General features: G+C 38.7%; 1 protein-coding gene and 1 long non-coding RNA gene across 2 annotated transcripts in view; one reads left to right on the top strand and one right to left on the bottom strand.

Annotated features, from left to right (window-relative positions):
• Positions 1–17,475, bottom strand: part of RASSF6 (Ras association domain family member 6) — a 48,788-nt gene that overhangs the window by 5,760 nt on the left and 25,553 nt on the right. Inside the window, exons 3-8 of the mRNA XM_007086973.3 lie at positions 16,208–16,286; positions 11,907–12,046; positions 6,137–6,234; positions 4,628–4,812; positions 649–750; positions 251–302 (exon numbers count right to left, since the gene is read on the bottom strand). Coding sequence (XP_007087035.2) covers positions 251–302; positions 649–750; positions 4,628–4,812; positions 6,137–6,234; positions 11,907–12,046; positions 16,208–16,286 — 656 coding nt within the window. The remainder of the gene's footprint in view (positions 1–250; positions 303–648; positions 751–4,627; positions 4,813–6,136; positions 6,235–11,906; positions 12,047–16,207; positions 16,287–17,475) is intronic.
• On the top strand, positions 5,147–16,729 carry LOC122237723. The gene is made up of 4 exons (XR_006216339.1): positions 5,147–5,335; positions 10,454–10,532; positions 11,399–11,471; positions 16,422–16,729. It is a non-coding gene; the product is annotated as an uncharacterized LOC122237723 (long non-coding RNA).

Here is a 17,475-nt window from a genome sequence, read left to right as displayed (position 1 = left end):
GGTAATTTGATGTCTGGCCAAAAAGCAAACTCTTTTGTATTATAAACTCTTCTAGGATATCTTATTCATAGGTTATCTACCTCTGAAACTGTGCAATCTGAATAACCTTCTAAAATACCCTCCCCACTTTTCTTCTTCTTCCCTTCCTTCCCTTTCTTCCACAGAAAGAGGGTTAGCTGCTCTTGGGCCTCCCCTGTGGGCAGAAAACTATAACATACTGGAATCATGTAAAAAGAGGGATCACGCTTACCTCCTGTTGCAAAAATAATGTAAAGTGCAAAATCCTGGGCACTATTTTCAATCTGTCAATGGAAAAAAAAATAAGCAGACATGAATTCTTTCATATTTGATTGACTGGTCATTGGCAGATGTTTTCTGAGCCAGCCAGGCCCCAAATCTGTATATTTTTCCTCACTTTTGTTATATACTTTTAGACAAGAATCCTTTTCTGCTCCCTGTTGAGAGAATAATATAATCTCTCAAGGCCCAATTATGAAAAGGTGTTATTCGTGAGAAAGAATTCTTCGGAAACGAACCATTTAATTTATATGTACATGTTCATAGGTCTTTTTCAGAAGAGTACATTTATGTACCTATAGTTAACTTATATACAAGACAGTTATAGCTCAGTTTAGTGATAAAGATTACCTTAAATTTTTGGAGAAGTTGCTCAATTACTTCTTCAGTTCTCATATTACTGTTTATTCTGACTTTAGTTTCTGATCCAAAGGCTGGAGTGAAAATTGATGTCTAGAAACAACAACAAAAAAATATTGCCATGGAAATTCTTAAACTTACATCAAACTAACAAGAATCAATATGGTGAAACTGGCCTCCTTCTCCTTCTCCTTCTCCTACTTCTTTTTTGAGGAGCCCAATATTATATTATATTATATTATATTATATTATATTATATTATATTATTTTATATTATATTTTAATACTTTATTGTCAAGTTAGCTAACACACAGTGTACACAGTGTAGTCTTGGCCACCCCTCACCCCCATCAACCCTCAGTTTGTTCTCTGTATTTAAGAATCTTTTTGGTTTGCCTCCCTCTCTGTAACTTACTTTTCCTTCCCTTCCCTTTATGGTCATCTAAGTTTCTCAAATTGAGAGTGAAACATATGATATCTGTCTTTTTCTGACTGACTTATTTCACTTAGCATAATATCCTCCAGTTCATTCTTTTTGATTGATGAGTAGTATTCCATTGTGTGTTTGTGTGTGTGTGTGTGTGTGTGTGTACAACATCTTTATCCATTCATCAGTTAATGGAAGAAGTTTGGGCTCTTTCCATAATTTGTCTGTTGTTGAAAGCATTGCTATGAACATTGGGGTACATGTGCCCCTGTGAATCAGCACTCCTGTATCCTTTGGGTGAATTCCTAGTAGTGCTATTGTTGGGTTGTAAGGTAGTTCTATTTTTAATTTTTTGAGGAACCTTCGCACTGTTTTCCAGAGCAGCTGCACCAGGTTGCATTGCCACCAACAGTGCAAGACGGTTCCCATTTCTCCACATCCTCACTAGCATCTGTTGTTTCCTGAGTTGTTAATTTTAGTCACTCTGACCAGTGTGAGGGGGTATCTCAATGTGGTTTTGATTTGTATTCCCCCAATGATGAGTGATATTGAGCATCTGGTGAAACTGGCCTTCTTATGGGCAAAGAAAGAAAAATCACAAATTACCAATTTAAAAGTTTTGTTTTCTCGTGTTTGCTTTCTTTGTTGTTGGATACTATGCATCCTTTTAAGCAACTTTACATTGTTTCTAGAATTAAGTTAGGTAAGACATCATTTGAGGATGTTCAAAACATTTTCACTAATCATACCATTCTTCAATGTGGTTCAAATATTTAAAATAAATTAACTATAACTAAGAACAAATAAAACGTAATATTAATAGTGTTCCAAGACTCTAGAAGAGGGGGGTGGTGGGTTCAGCAGACATGGAGATGGGTGGGTTCTGGGTGGCTCAATGGAATGTTAGATAGATGAGCCTTATATTGGGAAACCAGTAAATAAATGTCAAAATAAACACTAAAGTGCATATATGCACAGCACTTGTGTGAGTAGAAATATGGATATGGAAATAATTTTTCAAAGTAGATATATGGAGGCCGTCTGGAATAAACTCTTGCTAAGTATAAGAAAATTCAATGTTTGTGGACATTGTGAGGCATTGATGAATCGCTCTGTGACACATAAGACCAGTGCTTATGAGTTCTGTGGAGCCCTGGAGAGCCATACGTTCATCTGGCACTAAGGCAAGGATATGTTACATATGTGGCTTGATGTTGTCTATAAGAAGAATCTTTACGGAGTTTGGCAACGGCACTAGATTAGGATTTAGGAGAACTGGATCAGAGTGTCTTCTAACTCCAACTTTGTCAACTCACTTCACATTGAGGCCTAAAGAGGCCTCAAGGATTTCATTTGTAAAATAAGAGAGTGGGACTAGATGACCCCAAGAGCCCATCTAAAGTACCAACATACAATGAATTTGGAATCATGTTTTTCAGAGTTTTAGATTAGTTTTGTTGGCCAAAACACAAAATGAAATAAAATCATCTATCCTTATTGCACGGATAGAAATATACCACAGGTCAAGTCAATAGTCATAACTTATATACAAATATCATAATCTAACCCTCTAAAATGAGTGTTATTTGTGTCCTAACAATATTGGTGTTCTCGTGGGGTATCATGATATAAAAACACATCTAATGACTCTATCAACTTAAACTCCTAGATGCCTCTCACTGCCCATCCATGGATAGAATGTTTTTTGGGTTTTTTTTTCCTGCTAGTTATTACAATGCAGCGACTGGCATCTGTATGAAATATGTGTAGTTCCAGCTTGATCTCTTTTAACGAATGACAATAAAGCTAATGTAAATTGAGTTCTTCCTTTGTGCCGGACGCTGTGCTAAGTGCTTAGCTCCCCTTATTCCATTTAGTCCCATCAACAACCTTGTAAAGTAGGAATGATAAAGGCTAAGAGATGGAGGTAGTTTTAAACTTTGCTCAGCAAGAATTTGAAATCAGGTTGTCAAGCTCCAGCACCCAAGCATTTAGCCACTACACCGTGCTGCCCACTTAGTGCCAATTTCATTCTTAGTACAGGGGTCCCATCTGGAAGCCGCTCATTTGGAACAATGTGGCTTTCACAGCCTTCTTTAACACAAATCACCCCACAAGATGATGACACGGCGTGATTCTGAGAAATAGAAACCAGGACAATTGGTCATTGCACATCTATGGGGGATTGTCAAAATTACTTTATGGCGAAGGGTAAATGCTTGAGCCAGGAAGATATCTAATTTGAACAAAGAATTCACGAAGGAGGTTTCTCCCCACCAGTCTCCAAAGGCACACTGTGGATATGCTCCCAAGGGTAGAGGAAGGAATAAGGTAGAAAGCCCTACAGGAAAAAAGCTTACGATGAATGAGTTAACATTTCGTATGAAAGGGCTTAGAATGGTACCTGGCACAGAGCAAGTGCTCTTTAAGTATTTATTAAATGAATGGATGAATAATTGCTGAAGTACCAGACAATGAAAAATTTGAGTTAAAAAAAAAAAAAAGACGACACATTGCCTACCTTCGGCAAAGTGAAATGTCTTACAAAAACTGTGGAAAAGAAACACATAAATTTAACACATTAAGTGAAAAATCAGAATAAAAATTATGTCAGAATAAAAATTATAAACAACTAATCCTTGCATAAAAATCCTTGCATAAAAAAATATGTGTATATGTACAAGACCTGGAAGGAGATGTTGACAAAATGAGAAGTTTGATTTATTGGAAGAATAGGTCTATGGAGTTTTTTCCCCTCTATTTAAATGTTAATGTTCAAATGTACTTTGAAGCAATCTCCATCGTAGCATTTATATTATTCTAATGTCATTTGTCGATTACTGATTTCTTTGCCCAACACCTGAGCTCCATGCTGGCAGAGGCATCATCGGAATCATCTTCAGATCCCCAGTGTTTAGTACAGACCCTGCCACTTAGATAGGGCTCACTCATCACGGTGGTTAATAACGGTTCTGGAGTCAGACAAAGCTGGATTCAAGTTCCGATCTGCTACTTAAAAGTAATGTGACCTAAGACAAATTACTTAACCGCTGTGAACCTCAGTTAACTCACGTAAGGTAGGGAAAATAATGGTACCTGTTTCAAAGAATTGTTTTAGTGATTGATGAGATAATCCATCAAAATCCAATTTAAAACAGTTTAAAACCTAACACATAGAGAGTACCCAATAAATATTAAATACACTACCACTATTTTATTAGTACTATTTTTAATTGTAAGTTGAATTGAGTGGTGTTGTTAAAATAGACATCATTTTCGGGGGGCGCCTGGGTGGCTCAGTCGGTTAAGCGTCCGACTTCGGCTCAGGTCATAATCTCGCGGTCCGTGAGTTAGAGCCCCGCGTCGGGCTCTGTGCTGACAGCTCGGAACCTGGAGCCTGTTTCAGATTCTGTGTCTCCCTCTCTCTGACCCTCCCCTGTTCATGCTCTGTCTCTCCCTGTCTCAAAAATAAATAAAACGTTAAAAAAAAATAAAAAAAAATAGACATCATTTTCAAATGACATTAGAGGAATCAAAACTCACTTCATGGTTATAGTAGTGCCCATTAATAGAGGCCCTATGCTTCTGTCTGTCTTTTCTGTCCATCATTGGAGGCTTCATCCTTTTTCTCACCAGGGTTGCTTCACTCATGGTTCGATAGAGCAATGGGGATTCTGGCTCTTCATCTGCATAAGCCTTCAGAGTGCTACTGGGATAAGATAAATAATCTAGGAAGAATAAAGATTATAAGGCCATATCATTTAGCTGCCTACCTCTTTGGGTGAATTTGTATATGTATTCAATAAGTAAATATGCAGCTAAGCAGTGAACTATAATGCATCAAACAGTGGGAAATAGTATTCCATTTAACCTTGGGATTTTAAAGAAGTTTCTATTGTAATTAGAGTACCAACCCATAGGCATGGGAGATTTCATTTTCTTCTAGCATTGGTGCTTTTGCAACTAGGTTTTTGTGGTATCTCTGGTGCCAAGACACCATAGAATTCCCTTAGAATTTAGAATTAGAAATCAGAATTCCCTTGGGTTTAGATGAGTGTTTTCAAAGGGCTAACTGGAAGGACCCTAATATAAAAGATGCCAAGAGCCATCACACAAAAATAAGGGAATCCTGGAAGGAGTATCATGGTTGTTATTGAATATGGGTTGCTACAGAGACAACAGAGAAGACTGACTTGAGAAACGTTTGGAAAAAATAACTCAACATCGGAAGTTGTTGGTACATTCATGAAGGTAATGTCGGCAGGGTACTATTTTCAGTCTGAAGTCAGCTTGGTAATACGGCCACCCCAGAAACATGAACTCTGCTCCCAACCCCAGTCATCAGCTCCTCCTTGTATCTCTACATATTATATGAAAACCAAATCTATGTAAGATATATGACATCATACCGGACACTTATCAGAGTCTCAGTAAATGACAGCTAGTAATATTACAACTATCACATCATCATTATGACTACTGATGTCACATGCCATAGGAGCTGCCATTTACCATTGGTTTGTCATGTTTGATATGAATTCATTTGATGTTCAAGTTGATTTCTCTTTTTCAAATAAATGCTTGAAACAACTATTAAATATATTGACTCCAGTATATTTGCCTCTTTCTGGGAAGTGTTGTCACGCAAATATCCATTAACTAAGACATTCAGCTTCTAAAAAGATGTAGAATTTAATGTGAGGGGCTTGGTCTGATATAAAAAGCTGCTGAGTATAATAAATGATCCCAACTTTGGGGAAAATATTAAAGAATTTTATGTATACAAGTTTATTCAAACCATTAGCTTTCCCTAACCTAGTAAATCTAAGTGACTTGATGTAATTTTAAAAATCATCGTATTTTTATGTAGTAAAGTTCTTAAACATCACATGAGCACTGTAGTGACTTAAATTAGTATGATCCTAAGAGATTTTTTTTAACATAAGAGTTTTATTAAATAGTGGTGTGTAAACTGTTAAATTTCAGAGAAACGTTTAGGATTCGTGATTTACATAAAAAATGTCTCTCCATTAATAAAAGTTTGATACTGACCTTCTTGGGAATCTGTTCCTTTAGATGCTGGAATCTGGGTTCTGTCCAGCTCACTGATACGGTAAAGATCATCAAATTCCCCCCAGCGTGTCATTCCCCTGAAAAGTAATAAATCTTGTAAATGGCATCAATTCTATTCATAATAAGCCTTATGATGATTTTCAGATTTAGAGTATTAATATGATACTGAGGGACTATGGTAGGCATATCCTAAATTATAACAATTTTATGATATTATTAAAATTATATTTATACCGGGATGGTCAGTGGGTATTTTAAATAATTCCTGTACTGATTTTGAGCAAATCTGATATAATAATTGAGTAAACCCTGAAATACAAGGTTATATAGATTCTCTAAAATGTGTGTATGCAAATGGAATTAGTGGAAACCAACATAATCCATCATTACACAGATACCTTACAATGCTCTTAGGAGAGTTTAGATATAAAACTGTTCATTCTGCCAACATACTTTGAGTTCCTATTGTATTCAAAGCATTTTTGGGTAGAGTGGCTCTCAATAAGATGCGGTGCCTACCTTTAAGGCTCTTTACCACTAAGAATGCAATTTACAAAGGAGGAAAGTGTATGGGACGCTTCTTTTCTAAAACATGATTTATATATAGGACACTAGCAATTTTCAATGCATTCTAATAATTACAATACATAAAACTGGGCAGCTACTTATTTTTACCAGCTGGACCAACAGTCACTTTTACTTCATTTATCTGGTCTTAGCCACGTCACTTCTCTGTGTCCTTATCTATAAGATGGGGATGATAACAGTGTGAGGTTGCTGAGAAGATTAAGTGGGTTAATTTGTGTAAAATTCTTGAAATAGTGCCCAATACAGAGTAAGCACTCAGTATGTGTTCAAAGTTATCATTTTCATCGTCTTCTTCATCAGAGTCACCTGTATCCATTTCATGATGGGTGAAGAATCATTAGGGATCCAAGATATTCTTGGGTTTCTCTAGGTTAATGGATACTGTTATTGCTGGGATTGGTCTTATTCTTACTAAAAATCTCTTCCATAATGTCTGTTTTCCTTATGACCAAAGACTGTAAGTGGTGGCATATGCTCTATCCAAATGTGACATTTGTAACATTGCTTCTATCCGAATGTCACTGGTGGCAACAATAACAAAAAATGCTTATTCAGACTAGTGGTGGTGAATATGACAAACACGAGTATTTTCTCCTTGATCTTTGAATTCTTTTCGTGTCTTTTTACAACTTTTATGTCATTTGAGTCTCATAATAGTCTTATAATGTAAACAAGGTAATCTTAACATATTTGTTAGTTAATTTTTCAGTAAGCTCTACTATCCAGAACATAGCCAGTTAAAACACACGTAAGAAAAGTCCAAGAACTACAGGTAATAATAACTAACCCAAGGGAAACCTCTTCAGGTCCTGACTCAGATTCAAGTTATTCTTACGGTAGATAAAATTGCTCATCTTCCCCAATCGCTAGGAACTTAATTATCAAGAGGAAGCAGATGCTGTTATCACAGAAAGAGTGGTAGTCATGGGAAAAGCCCAATATCAATAAAAAGCAGAAACTAAAACGGCAAGGCAGCCTGATGCTATTTCATACGGGGGAAGATGAGAAAGCCCAAGAGTGCCTGGCCAGTGGTATTCTATAGATCTTTGGTAATCTTGGTAGACTGGACACTTGTCCTCACTTTCTTACAGTTTAGTGGCATCACACAAATACAGGGGACAAACATGGCTCCATATATGAGTGTCTGGCCCTTTCCCCTCTCTACCCATCTTAGCAGAAAACACAAATTTTGAGCTCTGGATTGTGTAATTTGAAGAGTCACCCACGCGCAACTGTGCACATGGCTACGCTTGAGGGCAGTTAACCCGGAGTCGTTCAAAGAAAACTAGGTGGAACTTTATGCAACATCAAATAGTTTAACTTGCTCAAGCACAAGACTGTTAGCATTGCCCTGACCATGCTTCAGGATGTATACGTTGGTAAATTTAAACTGTGGGCAAGTTTTCAAATGAGTTGCAAAATAAAAAAGGAGGTAGTAATTTGATAGACAAATGGGATGTGGTTATTTTTCTACCTGCGCTGGGAGAAAAAAAAAAAAAACCTACACTATAAATGTTATTCAAATGTACACCTGTCCAGTTTCTGCTCTTTATGTCATTCTGTCATGATTTGTACAAAATGTGCGAAAGCTGATTTTAGAAAGATTAAAAACAGCAATGAAAACTAGTGCAAGTAAACATAACCTCAATAAGGCTTGGTGGTTTTGTTTTGTTTTGTTTTAGGTTTTGAAAAAATTTCAAAACAAAATACTTGGACCAGATATGAGAGATCAAAGTACTTCCCACAGAATTGTTTCCATAAAGGATCATAAGGGGTCACAGTTCAAACAGACTGATTTATATTTAAGCTTCTACCACTCCCCTTAAGCTAACTCAGTGTGACTCATTTCCAAGATAATTAAAACAAATTAGCATGACAAACTGATGATTCTCTCAATGGGTGAACAGAAAGACAAGATCACAGCCCTTCCTGCAGCTGAGTACACAACTTCCACGCCCGTCCTTTATTCTACACACACCCACTGAAGATACCACATGAGTGACCATGTGAGACCAAAGGTAGAAGTTCTGCACACAGGGGCTCCTGGGTGGCTCAGATGATTGAGCATCTGACTCTTGGTTTTTGGCTCGGGTCTTGATCTCACTGTTTATGAGTTCAAGTCCCCAGTCAGGCTCTGCACTCTGCGGAGCCTGCCTGGGACTGACTCTCTCTCTCTCTCTCTCTCTCTCTCTCTCTCAAAATAAATAAGTAAAACTTAAAAAAAAAATTAAAAAGTTCTGCACACAGAAACCCAGTATGAGAAAGGAGAGTTGAGGAGGGTTACAGAGTGAGGGAATAGTTCCTTTTCTTTTATTTTTTTAATGTTTATTTATTTTGAGAGAGAGCATGTGCATGTGCACACATGGGAGGGGCAGAGAGAGAAAGAGAGAGAGAGAATCCCGGGCAGGCTCCACACTGTCAGTGCGGAGCCTGATGCAGGGCTCAATCTCACCATACTTGGGATCATACCTGAAGCCAAAATCAAGAGCTGGATACTTAAGCTACTAGGCCACCCAGGTGCCCCTAGTCCCTTTCTTTATATGATTTCATTCAAGGCTCAGAATTTAAATGAATGCTACCCTTAAGGATGGCAACCAGAGTGAAGGTGTCTAGGACCAGACTGAAACAAAGACAGGACCTTAGGTGGTTTTGCACCCCACTAGGGAACAGAGGCCAAGGAACAGCCATTCCAAATTATATGCACCTTCCCGCTGAGTGTTCAGCTGCTTCCCACGGAGGATTCTTGGCTAAGGAATCGTGACTGAATCTAGTCTTGCTTTTGAGTGTGAGAGCAGTAGGATCTCTTTCTGATAATTCTCAACCTCCAGAAAGATCTGATACACCACAAGTGTGCCCTTCACTTCATATGTTCTCCTGGTAAGTTTCATTACTGTGGTAAAGGGCAAGCAAAGTTTTCTAGGGAATTCTTTCTCAACTTTAAACTAAGGGAGGTAATTCCTCTTTGGTTCACAGCAATGTGCTGATAAACAATGAAAACCACAGTTGGTGTCCATGGAAGGCACATCGTGAAAATATTAACTTTTAATCTGCCACAGTATATGGACGGGCATCAATATCACTTTGTCTACCTGGTCTCTTGAAACTTTTCCCCACAGTGAGGATTTTTAGGAACAAGTGTTTTGAATTTTAATTTGAAAAAATTAAAAATATCTTGGGGGTAGCTATTTTTTTTTAAAAAGACAATGTGATAATACAAGTACCTTACTGTATCTCCTTGACATCTTCCCTTAATGTGCCATACTTATTAAGTTTTCATGACTCAAATAATTAAATTGCATCAAAAGCAGCCGGCTGCTCAGAGAACTTTGCAATGAGTTTTTCGGCAATATGACTAATGATAGCTAATTTTGCCAAATTCATTTCTTGTGCAGTTATCTAAAAGCAGAGCCCAGGGGTAATTTCTCCTTTTAAAGGATGCTCCTAGTCACTTAGAATCATCAGCCCCATCGGTCACCTAGGACCTGAAGGGGAGGGTTGCAGGGCTTCATTAGGCTGCCCAAGTCTGTGGTCCCCCTTCCGCTCTTCCACAAATACTGGACCCTTCGCCCATGGGCAACCCTTAGCCTGGATGGGAGACTAGTCAGAAGTGGTAGACAGAGGCAGTTTTCACAACAGAGCAGAGGTGATGTAACTACCAGGATCATGGGGACTTTATTCAATTTTGTATTTCGACTCTCTTCATTCCAGGCACACTGCTACACACCCCAATAACAGACGAATAAGGCATGCTCCGTACCCTGAAAAAGCTCACAGGCCAGAGCACGAGGTGGGTGCATAAAAACACAATTAACGGCGTGTTTTGAAAAATTGCCAGTGCACCTAGGAGAGACTGTAGGGTCAGAAAAAGGCTTTCTGGAGAATGTGTTACCTGACCAGAGTCTCCTAGGACTGAGAGAGGGGAGTCAGGCAAACGATGTTGAAATGCAAGTAGACTTTCCAGGAGTCAGGAAAGTAAGAGACTGCATGGCATGTGTAGGGAATTAGGAAATGTTCAGAACTGCTGGATCATGTTTGAGAACATTGGCAAGGTGCAAATCATAGCGGGGCGTCCAGAGAAAAAGTGGGGCTTCCCTCAAGGCGATCCTTGGTTTTCCTTGCTTATAGCCCAAGATCAGATTGAGGAAAAGGTCCTGGCAGCTCTCTTTCCATCCCCTCTTCCTAGAACCCCAGCCCATCCAGTTATAGATGGCAGGATGGGAGAGAAGGCTCGGTCCTCCCACAGACGCACAACAGGGGGGAGGAGTCAGAAAGTTAAGGATTAAAAAGGAGGGAAAGTGGGGAGGAAGGAAGAAAAAAAGAAAAAAAATTACATGCACGAGTCCTTCTCAGAGTATTTATTTTTATAAAAATTGCAAAGGATAATGAAAAAAATCAGCCCAACTTAATGTATTCAAGGTACAGTTGCATAAACCCACACAGAGAACGGTTTCACATTGTTACTGAGCTCCAACTGCATTTTGTTGTGCCCTGTTGAACAAGATCAGGACAGTCAGGTGGAGCATAATTAAATCTCCTTTCTAGAAAGCAGGAAGAGCCCTCTGTTCCAAGGAAAAGAGAAATTTAAATTTTACCTCCCCTTTTGGTGACAAGGCCAGGCTAACAGGCTAATGAAATTTGTCTTTTCTAACGAAGGAATGCAATCTTCCAGGAGAGAAACAACACAGCAGAGAGATACACCTGAGGTCCAGCCCAGTCCTGCTACATGGTAATTAGACATTTTGCACAAATTACTGAAACCCTTAGAGCTCTGGGTTCTGAACACCTACTTCACAGAATTGCTGGGGATTAAATGAGATGGTGTTAGAAGCTTTAGAGCTCCCATCTTTAAGAGTGCACACAATAAATGTAAGTCAATATGAGGATGATCTTCTAAGGAGTTAAAATGTGAAAGATAGGGGTGCCTGGGCGGCTCAGTCGGTTAAGCGTCTGACTTCAGCTTAGGTCATGATCTCGCTGTTTGTGAGTTTGAGCTCCGTGTCGGGCTCTGTGCTGACAGCTCAGAGCCTGGAGCCTGCTTCGGATTGTGTGCCTCCCTTTCTCTCTGCGCATCCCCCCCCCCCCACCTGTTCGTACTCTGTCTCTCTCTTTCTCTCTCTCAAAAATAAATAAACATTAAAAAAAAAAGTGAAAGATAGCTTACCTTTTGGGAAAGACATCTGGTGATTTCAACCTAGTATAAGAAGGGATTTGTTTCTCATCTTGTATTTTTAGCTGTATAGGCCGTTTTACTCCCCAGAAAATGTCCAACATTCCTTCAACAATTAGTTTGCCATCTTCTGTCTGCAAAAGAAACCAATCATCTCAAACATTGTTTTTGTGTTATTTATAGAAGGTTAATCTTTTAACTGAAAATGGAGAGATCAAGTCTATAAGACATTTTAATAGATAAAAAGAAATTCCCCGATAGGGTTGTTTGGCTTTTCAATTTATCCTCAAAATAATTCAATTTTGGAAACATTCTTTTATTTTTGAAAACAGCTCTAACCAGTAAAGTAAGTCATAATGGTAATGATATGCCCACCAGAGGGCAGAGCATGTTAAAATGCTTTCTGAACTCCAGGACTCTTCAATGAGGTAGAAGTTTAATTCTAGTCAACGTAAAATTAAAGCAGAATTGAAAACTATACTAAACTAGAAATCAGAAGAATAGCTCTTCAGAGATTTAGTGGCTATTTGCTCATTTCTGAACAGGAAATTTTTAACTCACGAAATTATTATGCAGAATGAGTTATAAATGTATGAAAAACAGTGTAAAATGTATAACAGAAATAACATATTGGAAAAAATCAATAGCATTTGACTAATTTTTAAGTTGGAAATGTAACAAAAGAAGGAAATTCCATGCAAACACGGACTGTGAACACTTACTTATTCTGTGGGTGTAAATATTAATGCCAAAGCATAGTCGCATAGAATATATTTTCTAATCTATTTTTCATTTGTATATGTAAAAGTCTTTCTGCTATTAAAGTAATGCTATCATTACAGAAATGATAACATAAAAAATGGTTTCAAAAAATACAGAAACCAAGAAAAATCACATTCCAACCATCCAATAATTACTATAACATCCAATAACTACTGTTCTTAGGAAAAATCAATTATCAGAAAATGTAAAGGACTTGTTATTTGAGAGTGTAATGAACACTCCAGACTCTGGAACCGGATAGACCTGTGTTTGAACCTGGGCTCTGTCACTTCCTCACTGGGTGACCTTAGACAAGATGCTGAACACAGTTAAGCCTGCTGCTTCTGAAGAATGGACATCATTACAGTCCCTAACTCATAGGACCTGATATTTAATAAGTGCTTCATAAATGTTGTTGCTTATTATTTCTTGGGCTGATAAACTAACTTCAGAGTCACTCCTGAAACAAAGTTATGCCCTTTCTCCCGCTTTTGAGTTCACATTTCAGATTACTGAGAGGTCAGGATACCCATCAGTTGTTTTGAACAACCAAACATAATTTGGTCTTTGAAATGGCAGCACATGATGCGGGTCCTACTTTTAGTTACCGATGTATAGCATCCCTTCTTTGTTTAATTATACTTCAACTGATCCCCTACATCAAAAACTCACAGAATAACTGCTCTTCTGAGATGATCGCATTCTTGCTTTCAAGAAGAAACACTCCAACTGTTATCAGACAACGTTAGGTTTTCTCATGTAAGGAATATCAGAATATTTCTTTTTGAGACAGAGAGGAAGAGTGCACGTGAGCCCACGAGCAGGGGAGGGGCAGAGGGAAAGAGAGAATCTTAAGCAGGCTCCATGCACAGCGCCCAGACCGATGTGGGGCTTGATCTCACAACTGTGAGATCATGCCCTGAGCTGAAATCAAGAGTCAGATGCTCAACCGACTGAGCCACCCAGGTGTCCCAGGAATACAAGAATATTTTTTTTAATTTCACAAAGCATCTCTTTATAGATGAACTAAATATGTCACCAAAGGCTTGTTTACACTAATTTAATCTCATTGTCTAAATCCTTAGGCTTCTTCTCTTCTAGATCTATACCAGTATCCTTGGCAGTCTCTAAGATCCTTATATGCCATCTCTAAACTAATAGCTTCCAACTTTATATTTCTAGCCCAAACCTTCCCCCTAAACTCCAATCGTCTGACTGCCTTCCTGACATCAAACTTAAGATGCTCCTAATTAACTCTTGATCTTTCTCCCATGAATATTTTCCTCTCCAAGTCATTCTGTTCCCATCTGGGTAAATAGCAGCCTTATCCTTCCAGTTGCTCAGGCCAGGAATTTTAGAGCCACGTTTAATCTTTCTTTTGTACTCAACATCCGACGCAACAGCAAATCCTATGAGCTCCACCTTGAAAATATATCCCTAACGTGACTACTGTACTCACTATATCCACTACCATGGTTCTGGTCCATGCCATTTCATTGTTTGCCTGGATTACTGCAGGAGTTTTCTTTCTCATTCTTCTCTTGGCCTTTCATATATTCCCCATGGCTGGAGAGATTCTTGTAAAGTGAATCCTTTCAGATAATGTCACTGTTCTGCCCAAAACTCCCCAGTGGCTTTCCATCTCATTCCAAGTACACGCTCCGGTCTTCACAATGATCTAAAGACCCAGACGCTCTGGTGCTTTCCTCCGCAGTTATCTCTCTAGCTGCATCGTCTACTAATTCCCCATTCCCACAAGCTTTCTGCTCCACTGGCTTCCCTGCTGTACTTCAACGACACTAGTTCAGCTCCGGCCCCTTGTTGGGGCTGCTGTCTCTGCCCGAATGTGCGTCCCAGAGGCTTCTGCAAGGTTTGCTTCTTCACATCTTTCAGAGTCTCAGGTCAAATGCTCCTCTTCCCCTTCCCCACTTAGATCCCTGAGCTCTCTTCCCTGCTTTGCTGTTGTCCCTGGCCCTTATTACCATTTGATATACTACATATTTCGTTTCTTGTCGGTGTGCTCTAGTGTAAGAAGCATCGAGGCAGGATATTATGTCCCATTTCTTCATTGCTTTATCTGCAGCTTTTACAACAGTGTCTGGCACATGGTAGGCAATCAATATTTGCTTAATTAACCAGAGATTAAGAAAGCTACATGTCGTCCTCCATATTGCCCCCTTTAACAGTGTCTATTAATGAAATTCAGTCAGAATGCTTTGAGAATTCTGGACTCTCACTTCATTGACCAGTGAGTAAAGTTGGAAAGGTTAAGCAATCTGACAGTCTCACTGTGGACTTTACTTCACTTAATTAAAAAAAAAATTAAATGACTTTTGTATGGTAAATTGAACACTGATTTGCAGAATTGGGAAGAACGTGCCTCACATTATATGTTCATAACATCAAAATTCGAACATTTTCCTCAAGGAAACAAACTTCTTCACATCGTGAACTTTGTAGAAACTTGAACTAAAATATAAATAGTCATTTTTTTAAAGTTTGGATTTTTTCTTAAATTATCTTTACAATGATATAGATTAGAGATCTAAGATATAGGATGATATTGAAATAATTTAAAATTAGGCCCATTTCTTTGTAAAGAGATTAGTTATTTCCTTTTTCTATTACATATGGGAAGGTAACTGAAATATTCAATCAAACTAACTCATTTAACTTCACTAGTAAAGGCCAGAGTGGCTAGTAAGTTTCTCTGTGTTCAACTGCAATTTTAAGCCAAACCACAGTGGCCTAAACTCAATGTTGTACCATCAAATGTGAAGATTTTAATAGGAGGTACAAAATTCCAATGTTCCTTACGGCCAGGAAGATACCGTAACGATGTGAAGCGAGTCCCATTAGAATGCAAGGCTAAGTGGAGAGATCTGTGGAGAACGAAGCATTCAAAGAAGGAGAAGAAAAGGAAGAAAGGAAAAGTCTAAGGCCAGTTTGCACTCCTAAAAATACTTTCTAGATTCAGGACTTTTCTGAAGTGTTTCTTTCACATTTTAAAATTTGTTATTATACCACAGTACACAGTCATTGGAATCTGATTCATCTTAACAACCAAATCAAACTATGTTACAGCCTGCGTCATATTGATTCGAGCATTTCCCAATTGGTATGGACTGAAGATACTCTCTCCATTACAAATGATGTCACCACGGGATAACACCACCTTCTCTATCTGTTCTGGCACATTTGCAAGAAAGTATTATAATAGCTTTCTAGTGGAACTGCTGTTCAAAATCTATTCATACACTGTTTTAAAACTAGAAAGTAAACAGGTCATTAAAATGATTTTTAAATGCTTTTCCTGTCCCCAAAGCTGCTTAAAAGTCACATGTCCCAGGCCTGGGATTTGGTGATAGAGTCTAAATACGAAAGTCATGATCCAGTCAAAGATTCACCTGTTTTTCCAGACCACTTATGCTGCTAGATTATAGACTCCAACCCATCCTGATTCCTTTATATAACCTCTATGGAATTTCTTTCTGTGAATTAAACCGTATTTTGCATTAGTTTCATGGGCTTACCTGTCCACATAAAATATGCAGGTTTTTCTGGTTCTCGTAAAAAATGTTATAGGTCTTCAATAAAGAGTTGAGTTGTTCCCTAAAAAAAGTTACATTTGGTTATACTCATGCCCTTGGACAGTAAAAGGCAATAATATTCATTCAGCTCGCAAAGGTATGAGATAGAAATGGCTCAATGGAATCCTTACTGTTCTGTGGTTTTACCTTAATGCAGGTCATTGAAAATGGAAGTCTTCCTGGGACATCGACAAATGCTGGAGGGGCTAATTCACAAATAAATCACCAAAGGAGGGAAAATGAGGGGAAAGTGGTGAGAAGACTGTTGGTTGACAGGAGACAGCCATAAAATAGAGATTTGGTTTCACATTTCTTTTTGGTTTTGCAACATTTAAGCAGCCTACATTAAGCACGTAGTATGTGCCTGACATTGTGTTTCCCACCAGCGGTATGGTCACAGTTCAGGAATGGTCACTGCTCCCGAGTTACTTTTCCTGTGAGGCAGCTGGGCTCGTGGGAATACTGGTTCCTGACACTCTTCTCTCCTCTCCCCTGCCACCACAGCCTACGATCCTTACCCTACCTAACCTACTGGTCCAAGCCATCCTCTCATCCCTGGATTACTGCAACAGTCTCCTAAAAGCCTCCCTGATTCTGTAGTCTGTTGTAACAGTAGGTATCATTTTGGTGCAAATATGATCATCTCTCCTTGGCTCAAAACGCTCCACTATCTTTTAAAAAATGTTTTTAAGATTATTTATTTATTTTGAGAGACAGTGAGAGCTGGGGATGGGCAGAGAGAGAGAGAGAGAGAGAGAGAGAATCCCAAGCAGGCTCCTCACTGTCAGCACAGAGCCTGATGTGGGACTTGAACTCACAAACTGTGAGATCATGACCTGAGTTGAAATCAAGAGCTGGACGCTCAACCGACTGAGTCACCCAGGTGCCCCTCTCCAATTATCTTTTCATTATTCAGAGTAAAAGCCAATAAATAGCCTTCTGATGACCTAAAAGGCCAGATGTGATTTGGTCTTCTGTTTCCCTTTGATCCATTTCTGACTATTCTTTCCTTCACTCACTACACTATCTAGCCCCTGGACTCTAATGTTCCTTGAATATGTCAGACACATTCTCACCTCAGGACCTTTGCACTTGCTCATCCCCCTGTCTTGAATGAGCTCCCCTACCCTACCCCCACTGTCACACTGTTAGCACATTTTCTTTAATGTTTTACTCAGAAGTCCTTTTTACAAGGAGTCCTTCCTGACCAC

The sequence above is a fragment of the Panthera tigris genome, chromosome B1, assembly GCF_018350195.1.
Source record: "Panthera tigris isolate Pti1 chromosome B1, P.tigris_Pti1_mat1.1, whole genome shotgun sequence".
NCBI classification, from domain to species: Eukaryota; Metazoa; Chordata; class Mammalia; order Carnivora; family Felidae; genus Panthera; species Panthera tigris.
The sequence above is the reverse complement of the archived record's forward strand: the minus strand, read 5'-3'. Positions and strand labels throughout refer to the sequence as shown.